The 20,010-nt window shown below is 38.4% G+C and overlaps 5 protein-coding genes and 2 long non-coding RNA genes across 13 annotated transcripts; 3 read left to right on the top strand and 4 right to left on the bottom strand.

Moving 5' to 3' along the window:
• The first annotated feature begins 46 nt into the window (after nt 1-46).
• On the top strand, nt 47-1,496 carry LOC124329152 (probable 1,4-beta-D-glucan cellobiohydrolase B). Its single transcript, XM_046788191.1, is given in 5 exon segments — nt 47-297; nt 376-494; nt 572-1,010; nt 1,012-1,047; nt 1,135-1,496. Coding segments are annotated over 5 exon segments (1,062 nt in total). The 5' UTR covers nt 47-117; the 3' UTR covers nt 1,423-1,496.
• A 153-nt stretch (nt 1,497-1,649) lies between these two features.
• LOC124329151 (beta-1,3-glucan-binding protein-like) lies at nt 1,650-3,441 on the top strand. Its single transcript, XM_046788190.1, has 7 exons — nt 1,650-1,929; nt 1,992-2,126; nt 2,187-2,314; nt 2,377-2,563; nt 2,628-2,835; nt 2,915-3,051; nt 3,136-3,441. Exons 1-7 carry the CDS (start codon nt 1,742-1,744, stop codon nt 3,221-3,223), a joined length of 1,071 nt encoding a protein of 356 aa, XP_046644146.1. The 5' UTR covers nt 1,650-1,741; the 3' UTR covers nt 3,224-3,441.
• Nucleotides 3,442-3,724: 283 nt separating this feature from the next.
• Nucleotides 3,725-7,142, bottom strand: LOC124329070 (pickpocket protein 28-like). 3 transcript variants are annotated; one of them, XM_046788033.1, is made up of 13 exons: nt 7,075-7,142; nt 6,352-6,552; nt 6,051-6,280; nt 5,771-5,980; nt 5,482-5,685; nt 5,300-5,407; nt 5,123-5,231; nt 4,782-5,061; nt 4,662-4,721; nt 4,422-4,593; nt 4,251-4,342; nt 3,973-4,184; nt 3,725-3,890 (listed from the first exon to the last, which is right to left on the bottom strand). In XM_046788033.1, the coding sequence occupies exons 2-13, from the start codon at nt 6,403-6,405 to the stop codon at nt 3,846-3,848; spliced, it is 1,776 nt and encodes a 591-aa protein (XP_046643989.1). In that variant the 5' UTR covers nt 6,406-6,552; nt 7,075-7,142; the 3' UTR covers nt 3,725-3,845. The 3 variants fall into 3 exon arrangements, with proteins under 3 accessions (XP_046643989.1, XP_046643991.1, XP_046643990.1); XM_046788035.1 differs by having other exon boundaries at nt 6,051-6,276; XM_046788034.1 differs by lacking the exon at nt 7,075-7,142 and having other exon boundaries at nt 6,352-6,457; nt 6,529-6,549.
• Nucleotides 7,009-8,586, bottom strand: LOC124329183 (inositol monophosphatase 1-like). Its single transcript, XM_046788234.1, has 7 exons — nt 8,408-8,586; nt 8,204-8,337; nt 7,876-8,135; nt 7,688-7,793; nt 7,469-7,566; nt 7,355-7,408; nt 7,009-7,270 (listed from the first exon to the last, which is right to left on the bottom strand). The coding sequence occupies exons 1-7, from the start codon at nt 8,471-8,473 to the stop codon at nt 7,164-7,166; spliced, it is 825 nt and encodes a 274-aa protein (XP_046644190.1). The 5' UTR covers nt 8,474-8,586; the 3' UTR covers nt 7,009-7,163.
• Nucleotides 8,587-9,484: 898 nt separating this feature from the next.
• On the top strand, nt 9,485-13,889 carry LOC124329001. 2 transcript variants are annotated; one of them, XM_046787889.1, is made up of 11 exons: nt 9,485-9,783; nt 9,844-10,719; nt 10,788-11,670; nt 11,761-11,895; nt 11,970-12,212; nt 12,291-12,455; nt 12,537-12,752; nt 12,838-12,915; nt 12,971-13,065; nt 13,125-13,293; nt 13,364-13,889. In XM_046787889.1, exons 1-11 carry the CDS (start codon nt 9,551-9,553, stop codon nt 13,517-13,519), a joined length of 3,249 nt encoding a protein of 1,082 aa, XP_046643845.1. In that variant the 5' UTR covers nt 9,485-9,550; the 3' UTR covers nt 13,520-13,889. The 2 variants fall into 2 exon arrangements, with proteins under 2 accessions (XP_046643845.1, XP_046643844.1); XM_046787888.1 differs by having other exon boundaries at nt 13,361-13,889.
• Nucleotides 13,890-14,153: 264 nt separating this feature from the next.
• On the bottom strand, nt 14,154-16,314 carry LOC124329278. Its single transcript, XR_006916725.1, has 3 exons — nt 15,051-16,314; nt 14,683-14,789; nt 14,154-14,623 (listed from the first exon to the last, which is right to left on the bottom strand). It is a non-coding gene; the product is annotated as an uncharacterized LOC124329278 (long non-coding RNA).
• A 996-nt stretch (nt 16,315-17,310) lies between these two features.
• Nucleotides 17,311-18,910, bottom strand: LOC124329267. Of its 4 annotated transcripts, none has more exons than XR_006916709.1 (3): nt 18,421-18,910; nt 18,254-18,344; nt 17,311-18,195 (listed from the first exon to the last, which is right to left on the bottom strand). It is a non-coding gene; the product is annotated as an uncharacterized LOC124329267 (long non-coding RNA). The 4 variants fall into 4 exon arrangements; XR_006916710.1 differs by lacking the exon at nt 18,421-18,910 and having other exon boundaries at nt 17,311-18,042; nt 18,114-18,195; nt 18,254-18,414; XR_006916711.1 differs by lacking the exon at nt 18,421-18,910 and having other exon boundaries at nt 17,311-18,063; nt 18,122-18,195; nt 18,254-18,414.
• Between the last annotated feature and the right edge of the window lie 1,100 nt (nt 18,911-20,010).

Below are 20,010 nucleotides of genomic sequence, written 5' to 3'. Positions count from 1 at the left end.
AAGAATAACTATGGGATGAATAAATCAGGAAATAAGCTGCTATAACATTCTTTGTCATTATTAGCAGACTAATTAGAGACGTTGAGACGTCAATTCGTTGCAACCGTGATTCCAAAAATGTTACATAAAATATGTTTGATCATCTGTTCAATGGTTGCCATTGCTGTGCCGGTTACTCCGCAAGGATTGGATTTCACGCTTTACATTTGCACCAGTCCGGGAAATTGTCAGCCCGAACAAACACGTCTAATAGCAGATTACTTCTATGTCTGCGAAGATCAAGTGACATGTAACGAGGTATAACAACGTTCCCCCTCCCTATAATTTAGAAAATTAATTGTATAAAATTTAAAATATTGGCAATAATTTATTCAGACAGCTCCCTTAGAAATTTATGAAAAACAACTTCGTGTTACCATCACGAATGGTGATGAAATGACTTTCGCGCACTATCAAAGAGGCGGCTCCAGGATCTTTATGGCGAGCGGAGACCAGTAAATTTCATAGCAATGCAATTCAAAAAAACTTGAATGATATTCCCACATTAGAATGCTGTACTTTATTCTATTAGATATAAAATCTTTTACCCTCTGAATCGAGAGATCACCTTTGACGTGGATATGTCGACCGTCGGTTGTGGCAGGAACGCGGCCGTAGTTTTTGCCGGTATGCCAGCGGACGGAGGACATGAGGAATTCGGATACGCTGGAGCTATGTACGGAACTGGCTTTTGTGATGGGCAGGACGATCCTCCAAATTGCCTGGAAATGGACATTATAGAAGCAAATAGTCTGGCCACCATGTATACGGCTCATCCGTGTAACGCCACTGCCGGAAAATGCAGTGCTTATGGATGCGGACTCAATTCTTATCCGCTAGGACACAAGGACTTTTACGGTCGTGGGTCGAATTACACAGTAGACACGACTAAACCATTTACCATCATCACTCGATTCATTACAACCGACGGAACGGACACGGGTGATCTAAAGGAAGTCCAACAGCTCAAAAACAGTTCAAAACGGCCAAATGATTTTGACACCTGAGGTATTATAATTGCAGGTTGAATTCTTTTCGTTACCAAACATTAACTAAATATGTGTTTTGTCATTACAACGGAATTTTAATTTCAAGGTTGAGGGAGGATTCTCAAGCCTTTCGGATGAATTTTGTGATTATCATTACATACCAACATTCCCACCAGGATACGAAGACTATTTTCACGGAATCACTGATGGAGCGACTCCGGGCATGAAGAAAGGAATGGTGTTAAATTTTAGTCTTTGGGGAGATGCAGATGATACTTTTATGTGGTGGCTTGATCAAGAACCCTACGGACCTTGTCCGGTTGAACCAAATAATCCCAATTCTACCGTAACTTATTCCAACGTTAGATTCGGCCCGATTGGCTCTACAGCTTAATGAGCTTCAAATGATGCCAACTAAACTGTACCCACCTGTTGCTATCTTTCTTGGAAATATATTTTAATCATGCATCTAAGTTTGGAGAAAAAATCAAGATTTATCTGGTGAAATTTTCGTCAAGTCTGTTTGACGATCCTAGTCATGTGACCGACAGCAGCACGTGATTGCAATGCTTGAAATAAAACATCCATGTTCAAAGACGCACGTCAGCGAGCGTCAATGATTGCAAGTCGAGAAACTGGGACGATAGACATATTTTCCCCAACAACACGCCAGTTTCATTCTTACCCAACACCGCAGTATTTCTTGTTCAAACATGACGCTCGCAATTGCGCTGATTGCGCAAATTGTGTTAGTAGTCGGTTTTGCCCGTCCATCGTCTGCCGACCAGAAACTTCTGTTAAGTGAGGAATTCGATTCTATGGAAAGGTGGGACAATGTCGTTACGTCTTACCGAATGAACGAGAATCAGTTTCAGTACTACACCCGTCGACCAGAAAACAGGTTAAATAAAATCACGCGATATCTTTTTTGAGTGTTTCATTAATATACGGTACTACATTTAGTTTTATCAAGGATGGAAAACTATTCATTAAACCAACATTGACGACTGAGCGTTTCGGAGAAAAGTTTTTACATAACGGCAAGTACAACTTGAAAAGAGAAGGATGTAATCTGGCCGTGGACGGTGGATGCGTACTGTACGTGCACATTATATTGACTTTCATTTATAGTTTGCTGACATATTTTATCTAACGCAGTAAAGCGAATCATGACATAGCCAATCCTATTCAGTCAGCAGCACTAGTGACAAAATCAACATTTACTTTCACTTATGGGACTGTCGAGATTCGAGCAAAGATGCCACGGGGCGATTGGCTCTGGCCAGGTTTTAATTCAATCTCAAATCGTTCCGAATAATTTGTTGATTTATTTTTATTTTTCAATCAGAAATATCCCTGATGCCGAAAAATAATGTCTACGGCGAATGGCCACGATCCGGCTATATCGGCTTGGTGTCCGTCAGAGGAAATAATGCATTTACGTGTAACGGACAATCAGCGGGAAATAACGTGATGGAATCGTCACTGGAATGGGGACTAAACGATGACCACATCAAATCGATAACGTGGACAAAGTAACGAAACTGTTGCGAAAACACGACACCAAATAATATTTTATTGAACTATACTTAATTGAAGGGAGGCGCAAGGTAATGGTAGTTTCTCCTCCGATTTCCGGACCTATCGATTTGAATGGAATCCCAGTAGCATGCATTATTTTGTCGATGATCAGATGGTGGGCTCTTTGGAGCCACCTATAGAAGGATTTTGGGAACTATCCCGGTTTAATGACACAGTTGATAATCCTTGGATCAATGGCACTTCAATGGCTCCGTTTGACCGAGAAGTAACAATTTATATAAAGAAACTACTGCAATTCTGAAACTAACAGAAACATTGATTCGTCGTCGATTATCCATTTGTAGTTTTTCATCGCAATCAATGTCGCCGTGGGTGGTGATTTTTTCCCCGACAGTTGCGAGAATTATCCGTACCCAAAACCATGGAACAATTCTTCGCCAGACGCCTCCATGGGTTCTTTTTGGGAGAAGAAAGATCAGTGGTTGATATCGTTAACAATAATAATTTAAAAGTTCTATTTTAATTCTTATGATTACAGATAGCGTTTGCCTTTCTCCCCTTTTAGGTACCCTACTTGGTCTCAGTGTTCCGTTGATGATTCCGCCCTTCAAATTGATTATGTTCGCGTTTACGCCCATCCAACAATAGGATAACGATTCTTCTACCTTTTCATGACTTGTATATGTCATGTACTTAGGCTTGTACATGGTAACATGTACAGTATATACGGTATGTCAGTATGACCGACTACCTATCTCGATATGATAGCTCGGATGTATTGCACAAAATATCTCAATCAATTGTAAGAAACGTGAAATGAGAATTGCAGAAAATTGAGAATGTCGTACAAAGAATAAATTCATTCGAACTATTGCTTGAAAGTTTTCCTAGTCGTCACTAAGCAAGAATTTATAACATAATATAAATGGGAACGCGATAAAGCGAAAGTTGCGCTTTAAAGTGGTTTTAGCCGCTGTAAATGTGTTGACGGTTTTGTCACGTAGAGACCTCAGCAATAGTTATTCTTGCCAAGTTTATCAGCAGGCATCAGACACAAGTTAGAATACATTGCAATCAAGTCACGCATTATTTTTTTAGCACCCCCCCCCCCCCCACATCGTTATCAAGCCATCGACATAAAAACGAGGAATAACTGTGGCGTATTGTCTAATGTATTATCTATTATTCAATATTACACATTAAAACTAGGATTATACATACTGACCTCTTTAGAATTTAATAATACTGATGGAGGCCCTTATAAGTGTCATTGAATCAATCGGAGATAGTATTGACCCAAGTATTGACGATGGTTCTTCTCTGTTACAAGCGATATCCAATTATAGAAGTATATGAGATGGATACGGATGGATAGAAATTCATATTTGAGAACAGAATTTACCTTGACAGGAATATCGGGATTTTTTTTAGGCTGATGCGACCGCTTATGTTTGATGGGAAATTGAACGTCGCCTAGCAACACCCAGTTGTCAGTTGATTCCGACATTCTCCTTCTTTTGCGGGAACACCATCCGCAGCACAAGAAATAACACAACTCGATGGCGCTAATCATGCTGAAACCTAATCCGAGACCCAATATTCCACCAATTGAAGCTTTCATGCATAGATATTACATAAGATATTTCATTACTTAAATGTGAATCTTGTCATGTTTAATACCTATCAGTTCTTTGTTGCCGAACGGGACATCCATTGAAAAACTGTCACCAGCGTTGTATTTAAAAAAGATTCGAAGTCCAATCAGCTTCACGCTGCGATGGCGAATATTAATTGCACGTAGTTGTAGAAATAAGCGTAGAAAAGACAAGGGCATATTTATTAAAGTATTACCTATAATTGGCGTCCACATTCTTTCTACTGGATATGCGTTGAAAAGTTCTCGAAGAGGAAAACCCCGAAAGAGATAACGGAGCTGAGGAAATCTGGGTCGTGAACCACTGATCCTTGCAGGTGGCAGGGCATCTGCAGTTATTAGCAATCGATGCCATTAAAACGGATCGAACTATATGGACAGAAAGAATGAATGTAAAATAAATTCTCAATCGTCGGATAAAACAAATAGTATGAAACCATAAAATTTGACGACACAAGGATAAGATTGTAGTCGGCAACTAGGGACGGAGACGTTTACTAGAACAAAATAAATCATGTTAAAGTGATAGCAAAGTAAATACATTTCTAATTGAACACCTTTAATAAAGTAAGGTATACACTGACATTCTTCCAGAATTTTTTCGGTGCGACACTCGAAAAGGCAACTGGAACGGGTGTAAAGGAGACCACTCAAATTATATTTCAGCTTCCCTTCACCCTCGACGTAGCATTGGCGCTTTTCGAACGAAACAGATGGGATGACAGGTGTATAACTCACTGAATAGCTGTTAAGAGCCACGTAATTCTCATATCCCGATCCAACAATGAACCCGCGCTCAATCACGTCAGGAAATTCGTCTTTGTTGTGCAATAAAATCTGTTTAAATAAAATCACATTATTCAACTCTTGGCAAAAATAAAAGGGGGAGAGGAGTTACTTTGAAACCGTCAATGCTAATGGTGCTCAGAACATTGTCATTAACGTTAGGATCAAGGACGATTCGAAAGGCGGAATGTACTCCGTAGTCGTATACGGTGCCGGTGGTTCTAATATTCGAATTTTTAAAATAAAAATACAAACGAATAATTTATTTATTCATTGACATTTAACATACCCATTTTCATCGTCTCTGTCGAAGACACCCACGTCAATCGAGCAACAAAAACCATCATCAGTCATCCGAAGTGATAAGAGGCGACCACAGGAAACAACACTTGATTTCCTGTTGTTAACAATAGCAGAATGAGAAATAAGTTCCGAAACGTGTAATACGAGCTACACAAATCTGTTACTAACCACTGACAATCGACAATCATATCACTGCATCTAGGGTGCACCTGATGGATGACTTCTACCAAATCTTCTATGTCAATGTTGCGTTCGTTTAGCTCGCGAAGCAAATGCTGAAAGTTGTCGTCTTCAGTGTTGCTTACCAGACCGTCAAATTTTGTCAAGTAACGTATAGCCATGACCATGGAAGAATAATTCATCCAGCTATATCTATAAAAACAAATTTCGAAAAGCAGCCCATTTATCTTCGATTGCCATTAATGAACACGCGACAATGTTAAATAAAAATAACAACTTTGGTTCGTTGATTACGGCCTCCAATTTGCTCGAAGAAATCTTGTTTGTACTGCAGATAGTCATGACGGGAAAGTTTATTGGGTCGTGGGTTGTAACTGACGGATCACGAGTGATCAAAATGGAAGAATCGCTCCATTTAATCCATTCTAGGTAACATCCATACACCGAAATGACACAACCCACGACGACAAGCAACATCCAAAATATTCTTTTTTAGAAATACAAAACGAGTTATATTAAAAAAAAAAAAAAAAAAAATACAAAAAAAGCGCAATTACCTTTCGAAAATGGGCCTATTTCGCTGTCCTATGTATCGCATTCCATGTATGGAAGTGTTACGCAAAAACGCATCCGTAATTTCAGCCATTTCCTTCTGATTCAAACTCCTATTGCGGCTGTTAGCGTACATTGCGCCTTGTGACTCTCGCATTTGAGATATAGATCTGTTTCTCTTCATTGCTCCTCTGTATCTGAACAATATTCGAACATGTCGTCGACTGGAGACCAACTAAATATATAGACAGTGAGAACAACAATAGCTGTTAGAATATATAAGTTCACAAAAATGATAGCACTCACATGATTATGTGGACTTTTCTTGTTTACAGTCAAACACTCAAGTCCATCATACATGGCAAGACGACAAGTCTGTTTTTATAAATTTATCGCGACAGTTTTCCTAGCCCTAAGTCAGCATTGAAATATAAATTGAGTTTTCAAATTTGGTAAGTACATCATGACATTATTTGTTTATACAGTTGCTGTTGGACTACAAGGCCACTTAATCATTCTCATGTTATGCAATAGGCCATCACAGGCCGAGGTGGATGGTCAATGAGTGTTTGGATGACCCCAGAACTTAAACCAGTTTACGGGGGCACTTACTATCCTCCTGATGACCGATACTATGGCCAACCTGGTTTCAAAACAATTTCCGAGTTGCATCTACGCGGGCGGATCGTATCGATCGACGCCGACACGTTCACGGCCAACCGACGTCTTCAACATCTCGACTTGAAAAACGGTCAACTCCGCCGCTTGAGCGTCGACGCTTTCCAATCGTTACGCAAATTGCGCCTTTTTGACCTGTCGTCCAACCAACTGGTCCAGCTTCCGCCGGGCCTGTTCGACCCTTAAACCCCCCCCCCCCCCCCCCCATGTCGTCTCGTTAAAAGAATTGTGGCTCAACGGCAACAAGTTGACGACTGTTCCGGCTGACAGGACCAAAAGACTTAAAAAAAAAAAAAAATTTAATACCACTGAATCTTAACATTTTAATATATCTGCAAAAGTGCAAATTACCTGATAGCTAAGCAGACACATTTGAGATCATCACAAAACTTTCAAATGAAATTAAGCCAGATAAGAACATAATTTTGTGTTAGTCGACGTTAGTCTCTTTCTAATATCAATGGCGTAAGAAGAGGAATGATTTGAAGGGCCAGTTTTTCAGATGACGCACAAATCATCCGCCGAGACATCAGATCCAATGGTCCTCCTTTATTAAATAACAAAAATAAAAAAAATTATATAGAATCATTTGTAAACGGAAACGGAGAATTACTAGCACATTATGAAGTACCTTCCGTGTCGATACAAACACCTCCAGCTTCCCTTACAATTAATGTTCCAGCGGCTGAAATAAATTAAGCACATTTATAAATTTGCTGTTTCAAAATTGAGGAGAGAATTTTACCTATATCCCACACGTGGGTCCCGTATTGAAAGTAGCAGTCTGCTCCACCCGAAGCGACCGAGGCCATGTTCAATGCAGCACTTCCCATAGCTCTTAACCTGCCAATTAAATCAGATTTCAGCTGAATTCGATGTCTTACGGTTCAGAAAGGAGAACATTCTTCATCCTTAAAATTCTTTGCACAGTTATTTAAAAAAATATGGTATCATAAATTATTACCCATGAACTTTGTTCATAAGCGCTGTTATATTTTTAAGTACACTTTCCATTGTTTGGATATCCCAACCGCAACCATACTCGGCAATGACAAGAGATTTTCCCAATTCTTTGGGAGAAAAAAAAAATACATCAATCTGAAAGAAAATTCAATTGTGAAAGTAGAGGAGAGTTTCCCTTTCCTTTGATACCTGTTTCTTCAGAGGCCTGAATGGGTTTATCATTTAAAAAAGCTCCTTGACCAAGTTTGGCAGTGAACATTTGGTCTAAAATTGGATTGTAGATTATGCCAATGTGGATATCTTTATGGTACAGCACTGCTAGTGATATGCAGGAATGAGGAAATGAGTGTACAAAGTTCATTGTTCCATCAATTGGGTCGACAATCCAGGTGGGTTCATCTGTCAGGTCACACTTTTCTCCTGCTGCCACAGATTCCTCTCCTATAAACCTGGAAACCACAGATTTGAATGTTATCACTAGTTGAAACACCACCGCAGCAAACAATGAAATCATTACATGTGGTTAGGGAAATTTTCTTTGATTCTACCGATCAGCATTTTCTCCACTGCCTGATCAGTTTCGGTAACGAGATCGACAGCACATGATTTAGTGAGCACAGCTTTCTTCTTGTAAAATGCTTCTTTGATAATCTAATTGATGATGACACAAAAGACAAAATTATATATGATATCATAAATTACATGTTGAATAGAATCTTACTTCTCCTGCATCTTTCACTGCTTTCAATGCGACGGTAAACACTGCTTCAACATCGAATTCGGTCATGGTGAAAATAAATAGACGAAAGGTTGGATTATATTTTATGTTCGTTTGTTCTGGATTGTTTAATTTGTTGTTGTTGACACCTTGTCACCTTCGTTTAGCCCTAGACCTTCGTTGAGGTTGAGCCATGAGCTGCGAGCCTATCTAACTGACTACTAGATAACGCCACGGGTTTTCCCTATTTACAGCCCCAGGGCTCTTTCTTGCCCAGCTTCTACGCCGGTTTTCAACTACCGCCCTGGATTCTCCTAAACTCCGTTCACCTTTCCATTCATCCAGGCTGCCCTGGCTGCCGCTGCTCCCGCTACTGTGGCTTTAAATATTTGGATCATTGAATGTCATGTATATCGTTTTGTTATTCTTTTTGTATTGATTAGAAAATGTGACGAATTTCATTATGAAATTCCCGTTAACAGCCGTTAATAAGGGGATTTAGTTACTGAAACAAAATATTACGTTATATTTAGTTAGAATTTTCATAAATACTGGCCTTCTTTAAATTAGAATCCTTCAGAATGTTAACATTGACGTGATAAAATAAATTTAAAAAAAATTCTGTGATAATTTAGAGAAATACTTTTTTATTGTAATTTCAATTTCGTATTGAAATAAAAAGCTAATAAGAAGAAGTTTATCTCAATGAAACTTAAAATGAACTGAACTTCTAGATGACGTATGATGAGAGAGAATGAGAATGAGAATAAGAGAGAAATGAGAATAATGATGAGAAATTTCTTGTTGTGGTTGTGTGGGAAAAATTATTCAGTGCTTCTTCTTTTGTTTAATAATTTCTAATTAATATTAGCTATGTATAATGACCGGCATTAATAAATGAATAAAGCGTGGTATAGATACCAAAATGCTTGTTTATCTCGAGTTTTAACCCAAGTTTTAACATGTTTAAGACGGTGTCTTTGTCTTGTTGTTGCTGATAAATTCGAGACAATCTCGTCTTATCTGTCCGCTTGTTCCTTTGTGTCATTGGGCAACATACATCATACGTCGTGCAAAATCCTTTATACAACGAGTTACTAACAGGCAGTGGTAGCCTTTTTGGTTTTTCCGCTATAATACACAGCAATGGCGAATACCAGAGAAAAAGTAGTTGGCAAATTTAAGTTTAATAGGGAAAATGAAATTGGCCGAAGTATTGGAACGGTTGTTTTCAAAGGTAAATATGAGGATGACATTGATGTTGCAATCAAAAGGATACAGAAAGGTGACGCTTCAGTTGAAATCAACGTACTCAAAAAAAATCATTCTCATCGAAACATTGTGAAGTATTACGTTACAGAGGATGACGAAGAATTTAAGTAAATATATATGAGTTCATTGAGTTTATCCTGCATCATATTCACATTAATTTTCTTTAGCTATATAGGTACAGAGCTGTGTCAAGACACACTTGAAAATTTAGTAAATAAGAAATACGAAGGACAAGAGGTTGGCTCCAAGCTCGAGATTCTGAAACAAATAACCCAAGGTTTGGAATACCTTCATTCCAATGATGTTGTTCATCGGGATATCAAACCGCAAAATATTTTGATTTCATTTCCTCACGGAAGTGTGCCACCTTTAATGAAATTGACTGATTTTGGAATCAGTCGCATTCACAAAGATGGACGAAGTGATTTAACCAAAACTGGATCGTCCGGAACCCTTGGATGGATTGCACCAGAGTTCTACGACCCCAAAGTCGAGAAATACACTAGGCTAGCTGACATTTTCCCGTTGGGTTGCGTTTTTTGCTACGTCCTTTCGGGTGGCAAGCATCCGTTTGGTGATGAAAAGGATCTCCGACAAGGAAATATAAAATCAGGAAAATATTCCTTACCAATGGAGGATTTGGAGAAATACGATCACGCATTTGAACTGATCGATGCTATGCTGGATCCAAATCCAGAGAAGAGACCTACGGCCTCAGAAGTTCTAGCTCACCCTTTCTTCCAATCTCTTCGTTCTGATGAAAGTACAGCAGCTAAGATCGCATCTTTGACAACCTCTGGAAAAATCAAAGAAATATCACAACTGTTCGAAAAGCAATTGAAAGCAAAGCCAGTTTTGGGTAAGGGTTCTTTTAACACCATTGTTTGTGAAGCTCTATACAATGGATCAATGAGAGCGATCAAACGAATCGAAAAGGTCTTCAACGATTCTTACATAAACGAGATTGAATTACTAAGCAGTGACGAACTAAATAATACGCACGTCGTTCGTTATTTCAACCACGAAGACGATGAGCTTTATTGGTAAGAATTAAAATAGAAAAATGTGTTATTGTTTATTGGCAAATGTTATCGAAATAATTAAATTATAGGTATATTATCATGGAACTTTGTGATTGCTCCCTGACACAATGCATCGACAACATCGAAATGAAAATAAATTTAGAATTTTCAAAACCGGATAGTGGTCTGTTGCAGCAGATTGTCTTTGGATTAAATTTTCTTCACGGAATTGGAATCGTTCATCGAGACATCAAGCCATCAAATGTCTTAGTGAAATTTCAATCCCAGAGTAACAGTCCAACGAAAACTCCCAACAATAAACCTTTGCTGAAACTGGCAGATTTCGGAATCAGCAAGAAGCTGGACGCAGTAGAAAAAGACGTGACAACCAAACGACGTGGATCAACTGGATGGATGGCACCAGAATTATTTGCTACTCCGGCTGAGTATACTAAAGCCGTTGATGTATTTGCTGCTGGACTGGTACTTTTTTATGCTTCAACTACTGGGTCTCATCCATTTGCTCCGGATGATTCTGCCACCACTGACATTGGAAGTAATTTGAATTTTGAGGCCTGTCAGGACAGCATAAAAAAAGAGAAACCACCGAAAAAACTAATAATGCTAAATGGTAGTCCAGGCATCTATAATTTAATCGATTGGATGATTCAACCCAAATTTAACGATCGACCAGTTATCGAAAAAGTGTTAGAGCATCCATATTTTTGGAATGCAGATCAGGCCCTCAATTTTGTTCGCCAAGTTTCAGAAAAGATTGAAGGCATCAAGTGTCCATCGGAGGAGCATTCCACATTTATCCAGCCATTGGAAAATTTAAAAGATCAATTATTTTCATCCAATTGGGAAGATGAATTAACTCCAAAAGTCAAGGAAAATTTAAACTTCAGGCGGAAAAATTACCCTTATGATGGGACTTCAGTCGCATATCTCATAAGGGCGATACGAAATAAGGTATAAAAAACTATAGTCTATCAGAAAAACTATTGAACATAATTGTATTTTGTATACGTATTTATCATTTTATTTTATACAACACAATAGTACGCTCATTACGAAACATTAAAAAAGGAAGAAAAAGAAGAATTTGGTATTCTTCCAGACGGATACCTGAAGTACTGGCTGTCGCGATTCCCTAAGTTGCTAGTCCTTACTTGGCGCGTATGGGATGGATCGGAGGTAAACTTCAGTTTAAATCGCAAACACTACTTTTTTGTACATATAATGTACAACCTCATTTTTGTTTGAAGTAGTTGAGTAAGGAACCAGCATCTGAAGAAAATCTGAGTCAAATGGTGGTTGTAAAGCCATTAGAAAAAGCCCTTCCCATTTCGGATTGTGCTTGGAATCCAGTGAATAGGAATTTGTTGGCATCCGTCTCACTCGATGCAATCACAAGCGTTTGGGATACATCCGACAATCCCCCCAAGAATAAGACCTTTCAATTCAATGACTGTCCAACAATTAAGAAACCGTTTCTAACCTTGGCATGGAATGTATGTACATATGCTTATGCGGCCAAGAGCCTTTTTTGAGATAATATTTTTTTTTAAATTATGGATTTCTGAATGTAGAAAAGCGGAGAAATCCTAGCCGCAGGAAACTGCGCTGGTGACGTAATTTTTTGGGATGTAGACGGGACGCAGTTGCAACATCTTCCGAACGTCATGGGAAATCACACTCGACGTCTAGAATTTCATCCGTCCGAAGACTTTATGTTGGGGATATCGTCAAATCAAGTAATAATAAGCTGACATTACAATATTTTCTTGGTGTGATTTGTTGTGTATTGGAAAACTTTCTAAATTTTTTAAATTTAGCTCATGGTGATCTGGACTAATCTATTAGAACCCAATCGCAGTACGAAATGGACACAGCACGAGTTTGACACTATTTATTACGCAAATTTCAACGAAGGAAAGCCACTTGTGGCTGTCTGCGGATCCTTGGACTCGAAATTTGCAGTACAAATAATCGAAATTCGGCATTATGATGAAACCCTACATCTTTGTTATCAAATAGATTCCGCTCATAATGTAAAGTAACTATATAGTAGATCATTTAAGATGAATATTAATCAATTATTGTGTTCACAATGTTGAAATTATGATTGGAAACAAGGAAAAAATCAACGAATGCAAATGGTCGATTGGGGAAGAAACATTTCTTGCTACATGTTCCGATGATCATGCAGTCAAAGTAAATTATTTCAGTACAAATTTTTTACGGTACACTTTTTCATCTTTGGTTCAAGGTTTGGTCGAAAAAACACCTACATCAAGAACTACTTCTTCACAAATCTCCAGTGACAACGATAGAATGGAATCCTTTGCAGTTGATTTTAGCCAGGTGATATATAAAAAGATGAAAATCATTTGCATTCAGTTTGAAACTGTTTCGTCATATAGCGCATCTGTTGATGGCACGATTAATATTTGGAATGCGTCTGAAGGTGCTCTCCTTTATAATCTTGACAAAGTGCATCAGAGAACAATAAAAACGCTGGCTTTTTCGCCTGATGGAGAGATGCTGGCTTCTGGTGGATATGATAACCTAATTAATGTGTGGAAATTTGAGGTAAATATGCCATGGGACTAGAACAAATTCTTGTAATTTGCATTAAATAAGACATGAATTTGCTTAGCAGGTAACAGAAAAAGAAAATATTCAAACGATTCTATCGGAGGATGTTAAATACAGAATTAACAAACTTGTATGGAATTCGGATTCCTCAAAACTCGGAGCTGCGCTTAACAATGGAACTGTTGGTTTCTTTGAAAAATCAATTAGAAAAAAACAGTAAATCCGTTTAATGATTGTGATGAGTAGCTGTTAAGCAGTTGTAGGAGGCAAACCAGTTAGTAATCGAGCACGGGTAGCCGGCAGAGACTAAGACTGAGCATTGAGGGACGACAAGGGGCAACGGACGAAAAGACGTTGCATAGAAGAAATCTCTCGAGCTTTATCTAACTCCTGGTCACCTGCAAGCCACTCTTCAGTACCTGACGCTCTTATTCTAACATGTGAATCCTCTACAACTAAAAAACAGTACAGATTTAATACAGTAAGACACAGGTGAGCAGGTGACAACTGAAATATTCACCATGCTTTGCTTTTCTCTTAATAACCAGATAGTTCATTAGAAAAATTTCATTACTTCCTCTGAAATTGAAAAGATGATTTAAAAAAAAAGAAATATACTAACTGAAGAAAATTATTTAAAAAGAAATCTACCCATTATTTTCTGAATCCATCTGTACCAACTCCACTACTCTCATCACCAGCACTCCATTATTGTTAATGACATTGAAAAATTTGAAGGGGTGCGCGCGGATAAGGCGCAACCATGGGAGCTACTATGAGGAGAGCTACTGTTCTTAAAACAAACAAACAAATATTATACTAAATTTGCTAATTGGCAAGTATATTTGGCGGAAATATTGTCATGTTCATTTTTTGGAAGCTTAAAAATTCGATTTCTTAATGTGGTGGGTTTCAGAGATTGGATTTTTATGATAACATGTGATAAGGGAATAATTTTTTGATTTTTGGTTGGTTTATATCCTCGAATAAAACACAATTTTCCACCGGGGGACAAAACAATGACATTAAATTCTCTTTTTTCTTCAATCTCTGAAACCCAAAAATAACTGTTGTCGAGCGCGTTTTCGTCGACGGTGGCGAAGTCGGCCGTGGCCGGGAAGTAGCGGAAGCGGATGATGGGGTCGTGATCGTTGGCGTCGAGGAGGTCGTCCCCGCCAAGAAGACGGTGACATAAGTGCGGCCGTCCTGTCGCGGGTTGCCGTGATCGCGAGCGAAGACGGTGAACACGCAACTCTTGTTGCACGACGACTCACTGATGAGCTGATCCACTTTTGCTTGCAGCTTATCCATCTCCTTCTTGCTTCTAAATAATTTGGAAAATTTAAGCATTTAACTTGAGAATGTATTTTTAGTGGCTGTTACCTTTTTGAAGTTTCTGCTGTAGAGATCGTTGTTCCGCCTGATGAGAAGCTAGTGAGGCGCGCTGTTGATTCTCGAGCTCTTCGATAGCTTCCGAAGCTTGCTGACAACTGCATAAAAATGGGATTAGGAACCGTTGCTCTATGTACCCCTTTCAGAGAATTAATGTCTTTCAAATTTGGCTCCCATATCTTCTACTGTTTAGTTGGATTTTGATGGTTTTAAATTTATTATGTGTTTGCCACAACGCCTAATGTTTTGCCTATACTATCATTTGTCGTAACTATTTCAAATCTATTTTGTTCATATTATATATTACTAGAAATTTGGCTTATAATAAATAATATTTTTTTTAAAATTTGCTTTATTACTAGTGACAGGGAAAAAAGGTCCCATTTCACGTCTTCCGAAAATGGAAAGTGGCTACCGCACTCCAATTGGCGAAGTCATCGTAGCGATTGACGTAAATAGCGAAGGCTTGGGTGTCTGGTGCCAGGACGATGGTCATCAAGGGCAAGTGGATAATGTGGACATGTTTCGTCATATTTGCATTGGATGCAAAGAATTCGGTCCACCAATAAAATCCACTGTTGTAAAATGGGTTGTACCTCCCCTAAGTCTTCTCCAGTCGTCCGCAAATGTATTTTGCGTAGTTCTTACCACGAGATCCTCATCCGGAAAAGCGATTCCTGTTTCTTTTTTTAAAAAGTTACAAGACACTGTTGTCGAAAATTCTCCGTAATTTTTCACTTATACATGTCATGTTGTTCTCTTAATAATTGTTGTATCAATTATTTCAGGCAAATCAAAGCTTTTCTTCGTGAGCAAACTGGACTGGACTATGAAATTCACATAATTCAAGAAGCTGCTGGTCGCGGATCAATTTTGAGCACCGAAGAACGTTAGGTTAAACATGATCGTTCAGCACCCGGCGAAGAAGATCTACATCTGCCATTGGGTTATGTTTCCTATCTTTTTGCTTACCATTACGCCGAAAATTGGAAAGTCGGCAATATGATGAATTGTCCCGGCGATTGCAATGCCAAAAGAGCTAATTATGTAAGTAACTGTAAGTTATTTTTATTCTTATTATTAGTTACTAATGTTACTATCTTTTTTTAAATTAGGCGGTGAATTTGAAGAAATTAGATAAAGCTGGCATCGATCCGTCCTCCGTCATTTTCATGACTTACGGACTGGAGGTATCTGAGGAAAAAAAACCGACGACAGTTTTTTCGGTGTTCCGAAAAACTTTGGCATCTTTACTGGTCAGCAGTTGCTATAGTATTAATTGATGAATATCAATTCCGCAATCAAAATTCTTTCTCAATCTCAAGGGAGAAATCTGGTCGCAATTCCGAATTAATCTAATGAATCCAAGATTCCGAATATCAATTCCGCAATCGAAAGAACCGAACGCCAAGGGTTTCCTCTCTGTCGTTTCCAATGGTAAGAGAAAAAGTTTCCGTTCTTAATTTATAATTGTTATTCATTCTTAAATTTCTATTTACTGTAGATGCAGCAACGCGCATGACCAGAAACTACAATTATTGAAAAGGCAGGCAGCACCCAAAAAGAAAAATTGAGATGAAGAATTGAGAGAAGAATTATTTGCTCTTTTAGAGTTAATAATAGTCTCCCTCAAATTCAATAGTGGTGTACTACTAGGGGAGACTGGAGTAAAACGGGACGGTTTTTGTTTTCCCCCTATATCTCCCAAACTAATTATTGAATTTCTTTAAAATTTTGTTTTTATGTATTCCATATTGTAATGAACCCCCCATATTTTTTATATAATTTAATAATGAACCATTTCCCCATAAAATACCTTTAAAGTTTCCTCAGATTTGTGGGAGGGGCCTATTTTTGGGGGTAATTGAGGACACTGGGGTGGGTGATGAGGGACGTCCTCCGTTTTCGCCTTAAAATTCATCAATAAAATTGAAAAAAATTGAAAAAGTGTTCCACTGCATATACTCTTTGAGTTTATAAATGTTTCAAATTGATTATTGTGTTAATGAACCTTTTTTCTTATAAATACAAAAACCCTTATGGAGCAGTAGGACATCCTGCGTTGCTACGAAATCGAGCCTCTTAAAAATGCTGTACGCTGATTGGTCCGTAACTGTCCCAAATTAGCCAAAAACAGCTGTCCCGATTTCCCGGTTTAGACACTTTTTTTTTAAAGTTCATACTGTCTAAACTAATCGATCTAAAATTATAATTTCTGTTTTAAACGATCAAGAAATGAATCAGCTTCATTTCCATATTAAATTTACATGCCATTAGCGTTTATTTGTTTCTTCAAACATAAAATGGCGGAGACAAAAATTTCTAAAAAAAAACCGTTTTTTTTGTTTTGTCAATAACTCATGCAGTTATTGACAAAAACCAACCAAATTTCATGCCAAATTAGATTATACAGATTTACATAACATACTAAAAATTTTTAAAGTTTTATTAACATCTACTATTTTTCCCCCCACTGTCCCTTTTGACCCGGTGTCCCGTTTTACTCCAGTCTCCCCTACTACTACCCGTATACTTGAGGATTTATGTATGTCGTGTGGATGCATACGATTTTCTGAAATGGGCCTGAAAATCGTGAAACGCTGTTTCCTGGGCCTGAAAATGGGCAAAAAGGGGGTTTAATAAAGGAATTTATAGATTGTGTCTAGAGATCACATAGAAATTTAAAAAAATTCACACAACATGGGGGATTTCTAAGCTATATTTACACAAAACATCACTATTGAAATGTTAATGGTTTAATTATAAACTTACGGTGTGTGAAGACTCAAATCAGTAGGGAAAGAGGAAAAATAATGGCTTTCGTTTTGTGTGCTCGACGCGCCACCATACGGCATAGGACGAGCATAGCTTCAAGCATTCCTCTCAGCCCTATCCCCGATCGTAGTCTTTACCCTCTTAGTCTGTGCTAGGATCCGGCTGCGCAAGGTAATAGTTGACGGCTCTATTAATGTCACAGTCAGCCGCCAGGGCTAACCGCAAAAGCTCAGGCCTAGAAACTTCACCTCCGAGGATATCTTCAAGCCGGAACTAAGTTGTTCGACCTCAAACCGGCCAGCCATGATTAACAACTCTATTAGTTGCTCATTACTGAGAGTAGTTTGACCAATATGGTCACCATAAAGGAAACGAAGAAACAGTGATAGCAGCTGACTCATCTGATGAAACGTATGGAGTATTTTTTCCTGAGGGGGCCTAGTGCATCTTGGAATATGTAGTTAACTTCTGTCCCCGTCAATGAAGTGTTCAATAACAACACATAGACTTAGACACTTAGTCGACTCAAACTGCCTGGGCTCGTAGTACTTGTTGTTTGGTGAAAGCTGTGGCAATCTAAATGGTCAACGACAGCTTCTATTAACTTAGAAATTAGAAAGGAAGTGAAATTACATATGTTCTAGTACTTCATTACTTGTGTGGTTGTGGAATCGCTGAAAGCTTCCTCAACCATGAGTGCCCATCACCAGACCATTGAGCGGAATGTTCCTTCACAATGGAAAAAAAGATTTAAAAATGCATTTCTAAATAGATGACATAGAAATACCTTTCATTTGCTACAAATTTATCAATTCAAGCAAGGAAGACGCCTTCAGCGAAGGTCCAGCCAGCACTTGCAATATTAGCACAATAAATTCCTGCATGAATCGGCAAAGCAATCAATGAAATCCAACTTAGTGAAACAAACAGTGAAATTTATACTACTATACCCACCACGAAAACGTCTCAATCTAAAGAAACACCACGATGTACAGTATTAGGAGAGGTGGGCGAACGCAGTTGGGCGCCCCCTCTTAAAACTGTGCCAACTTTCTGGAATTGTTTACACTTCTGCCTCTAGGTTCTCTAGTGTTAGTGGCCCTGGAATTTGGCGCGAATTCTCTGACGTGAAGCGTCTGCCATTGTTGATAGTAGATTTTTAGATTCCATTTCGTTGTTTCTTTTTATAATTTCATTCTTTAAGTTGTGGTGATGTGTTTTTGATACATCGTGTGGTGAAATGGTGAAGTGTTTCGTGGTTGGATGTTCTACGGGATACAAATCAGCAAAAGAAAATGATGCCAAGGTATTTAAACCACCAAAAGAAGAAAGGCAATTCATTTTATGGGGAACAAATATGGAAAGAAGTGACAGAAAATTTTCTAGAAAAGATCATGTGTGTTCTAGAAATTCTAAAGAAGAATTCATCATCAAGAACTCTGTAAATGGTGGTGAAAATTAAAAAAACTAAAGCTAAACCTGTATCAAGGAAAATGCTAATTTCTGATCCCGTTTCTGCCTAAGACTGTTATCTGGTAAAGGTAATATGTGTTATTTGTGTGAACATCTCGAAAAGAAAGTCAGGAAGAATGTCACTGCGGCGTGAGAAAAGGCAATAAGTAATAAGTTTCTTGGGCTTAACGACCAGGTATATCATGCTCCCATTACTATTCCTCTCTACGACGATTACGTTTGTTAGATTCCCCAATTTTAACTATTTTTCTCCCAATGACCACTAATAACGACAACACTACTTATTTATTTAAATTTATATTATTTAAATCAATAAATTGTAATTGATTTTACGTTATTACAAACTAGCATGGTGTTAATTTTATTTTTACTGAACTGAAACACCCTTAAACAAAGATGCGTTATCCACAATGGTTAAACTTCGCGCCAGATTCCAGGGCCACTAACACTAGAGAACCTAGCGGCAGAAGTGAGAATGATTACCGAAAGTTGGCACAGTTTTTTCCTCTCGCGTTCACCCACCTCTCCTAATACATCGTGGAAACACTATGACTCTATATGACTTCGTAGTCTATATGACGTATAGCTCGATCAATTCGCCAACAAACAACGAATACTTCGCTGTAGCGTCGACTGCAGTGAGATTGCTCGGATTTTTCACATCCCTCTACCGGGAATCCGTCGGAACTAAATTTCCCATGTTAGCTTATGGGAGACGGATTCTTCACTTGACGAGCCCCAGACTCCGATGGAAGCTGTAGCTGTTCGACTGGAATATTAGGTTTGACAGTTGTTGACACCTTCGTTCAGCCCTAAAGCTACGAGCCTATCTAACTGACTACTAGATAACGCCACGGTTCGGGTAGGCCCGCCCCGAAAAAAATTTCCTTGACGGTTCCCCGTATTTCGGGTTTTCCCTATTTACAACGTATTTTGGTACGGGTTTTCATGGATCACACTCTCACAGCGATAGGATAGATGCAGTCTCTCATTCAATTTCAGTTTTTGTAAGACAATTGTCAATTAATTCTTAATTTCATTAAAAGTAATTTTTACTTCATTTCAAAATCT

The sequence above is a fragment of the Daphnia pulicaria genome, chromosome 3 (genome assembly GCF_021234035.1).
Source record: "Daphnia pulicaria isolate SC F1-1A chromosome 3, SC_F0-13Bv2, whole genome shotgun sequence".
Taxonomy (NCBI): domain Eukaryota; kingdom Metazoa; phylum Arthropoda; class Branchiopoda; order Diplostraca; family Daphniidae; genus Daphnia; species Daphnia pulicaria.
Note: the sequence above shows the minus strand (reverse complement) of the source record. Positions and strands in the feature narration are given on the sequence as shown.

Excerpts from the sequence above, each read along its gene's own strand:
- LOC124329151 (XM_046788190.1), top strand. The coding sequence starts at position 1,742 with ATGACGCTCGCAATTGCGCTGATTGCGCAAATTGTGTTAGTAGTCGGT. Across the intron at positions 1,930-1,991 it reads ACCCGTCGACCAGAAAACAG|TTTTATCAAGGATGGAAAAC; the intron begins GTTAAATAAAAT and ends TACTACATTTAG. Across the intron at positions 2,127-2,186 it reads GTGGACGGTGGATGCGTACT|TAAAGCGAATCATGACATAG; the intron begins GTACGTGCACAT and ends TATCTAACGCAG.
- LOC124329070 (XM_046788033.1), bottom strand. The coding sequence starts at position 6,405 with ATGTATGATGGACTTGAGTGTTTGACTGTAAACAAGAAAAGTCCACAT. Across the intron at positions 5,981-6,050 it reads AATAGGCCCATTTTCGAAAG|AATATTTTGGATGTTGCTTG; the intron begins GTAATTGCGCTT and ends TTTCTAAAAAAG. Across the intron at positions 4,185-4,250 it reads CGGCAACAAAGAACTGATAG|CTTCAATTGGTGGAATATTG; the intron begins GTATTAAACATG and ends TATGCATGAAAG.
- LOC124329183 (XM_046788234.1), bottom strand. The coding sequence starts at position 8,473 with ATGACCGAATTCGATGTTGAAGCAGTGTTTACCGTCGCATTGAAAGCA. Across the intron at positions 8,338-8,407 it reads CAGTGAAAGATGCAGGAGAA|ATTATCAAAGAAGCATTTTA; the intron begins GTAAGATTCTAT and ends ATCATCAATTAG. Across the intron at positions 7,794-7,875 it reads TCAGGCCTCTGAAGAAACAG|AATTGGGAAAATCTCTTGTC; the intron begins GTATCAAAGGAA and ends TTTCTCCCAAAG.
- LOC124329001 (XM_046787888.1), top strand. The coding sequence starts at position 9,551 with ATGGCGAATACCAGAGAAAAAGTAGTTGGCAAATTTAAGTTTAATAGG. Across the intron at positions 9,784-9,843 it reads GAGGATGACGAAGAATTTAA|CTATATAGGTACAGAGCTGT; the intron begins GTAAATATATAT and ends AATTTTCTTTAG. Across the intron at positions 13,294-13,360 it reads TTAATGTGTGGAAATTTGAG|CAGGTAACAGAAAAAGAAAA; the intron begins GTAAATATGCCA and ends GAATTTGCTTAG.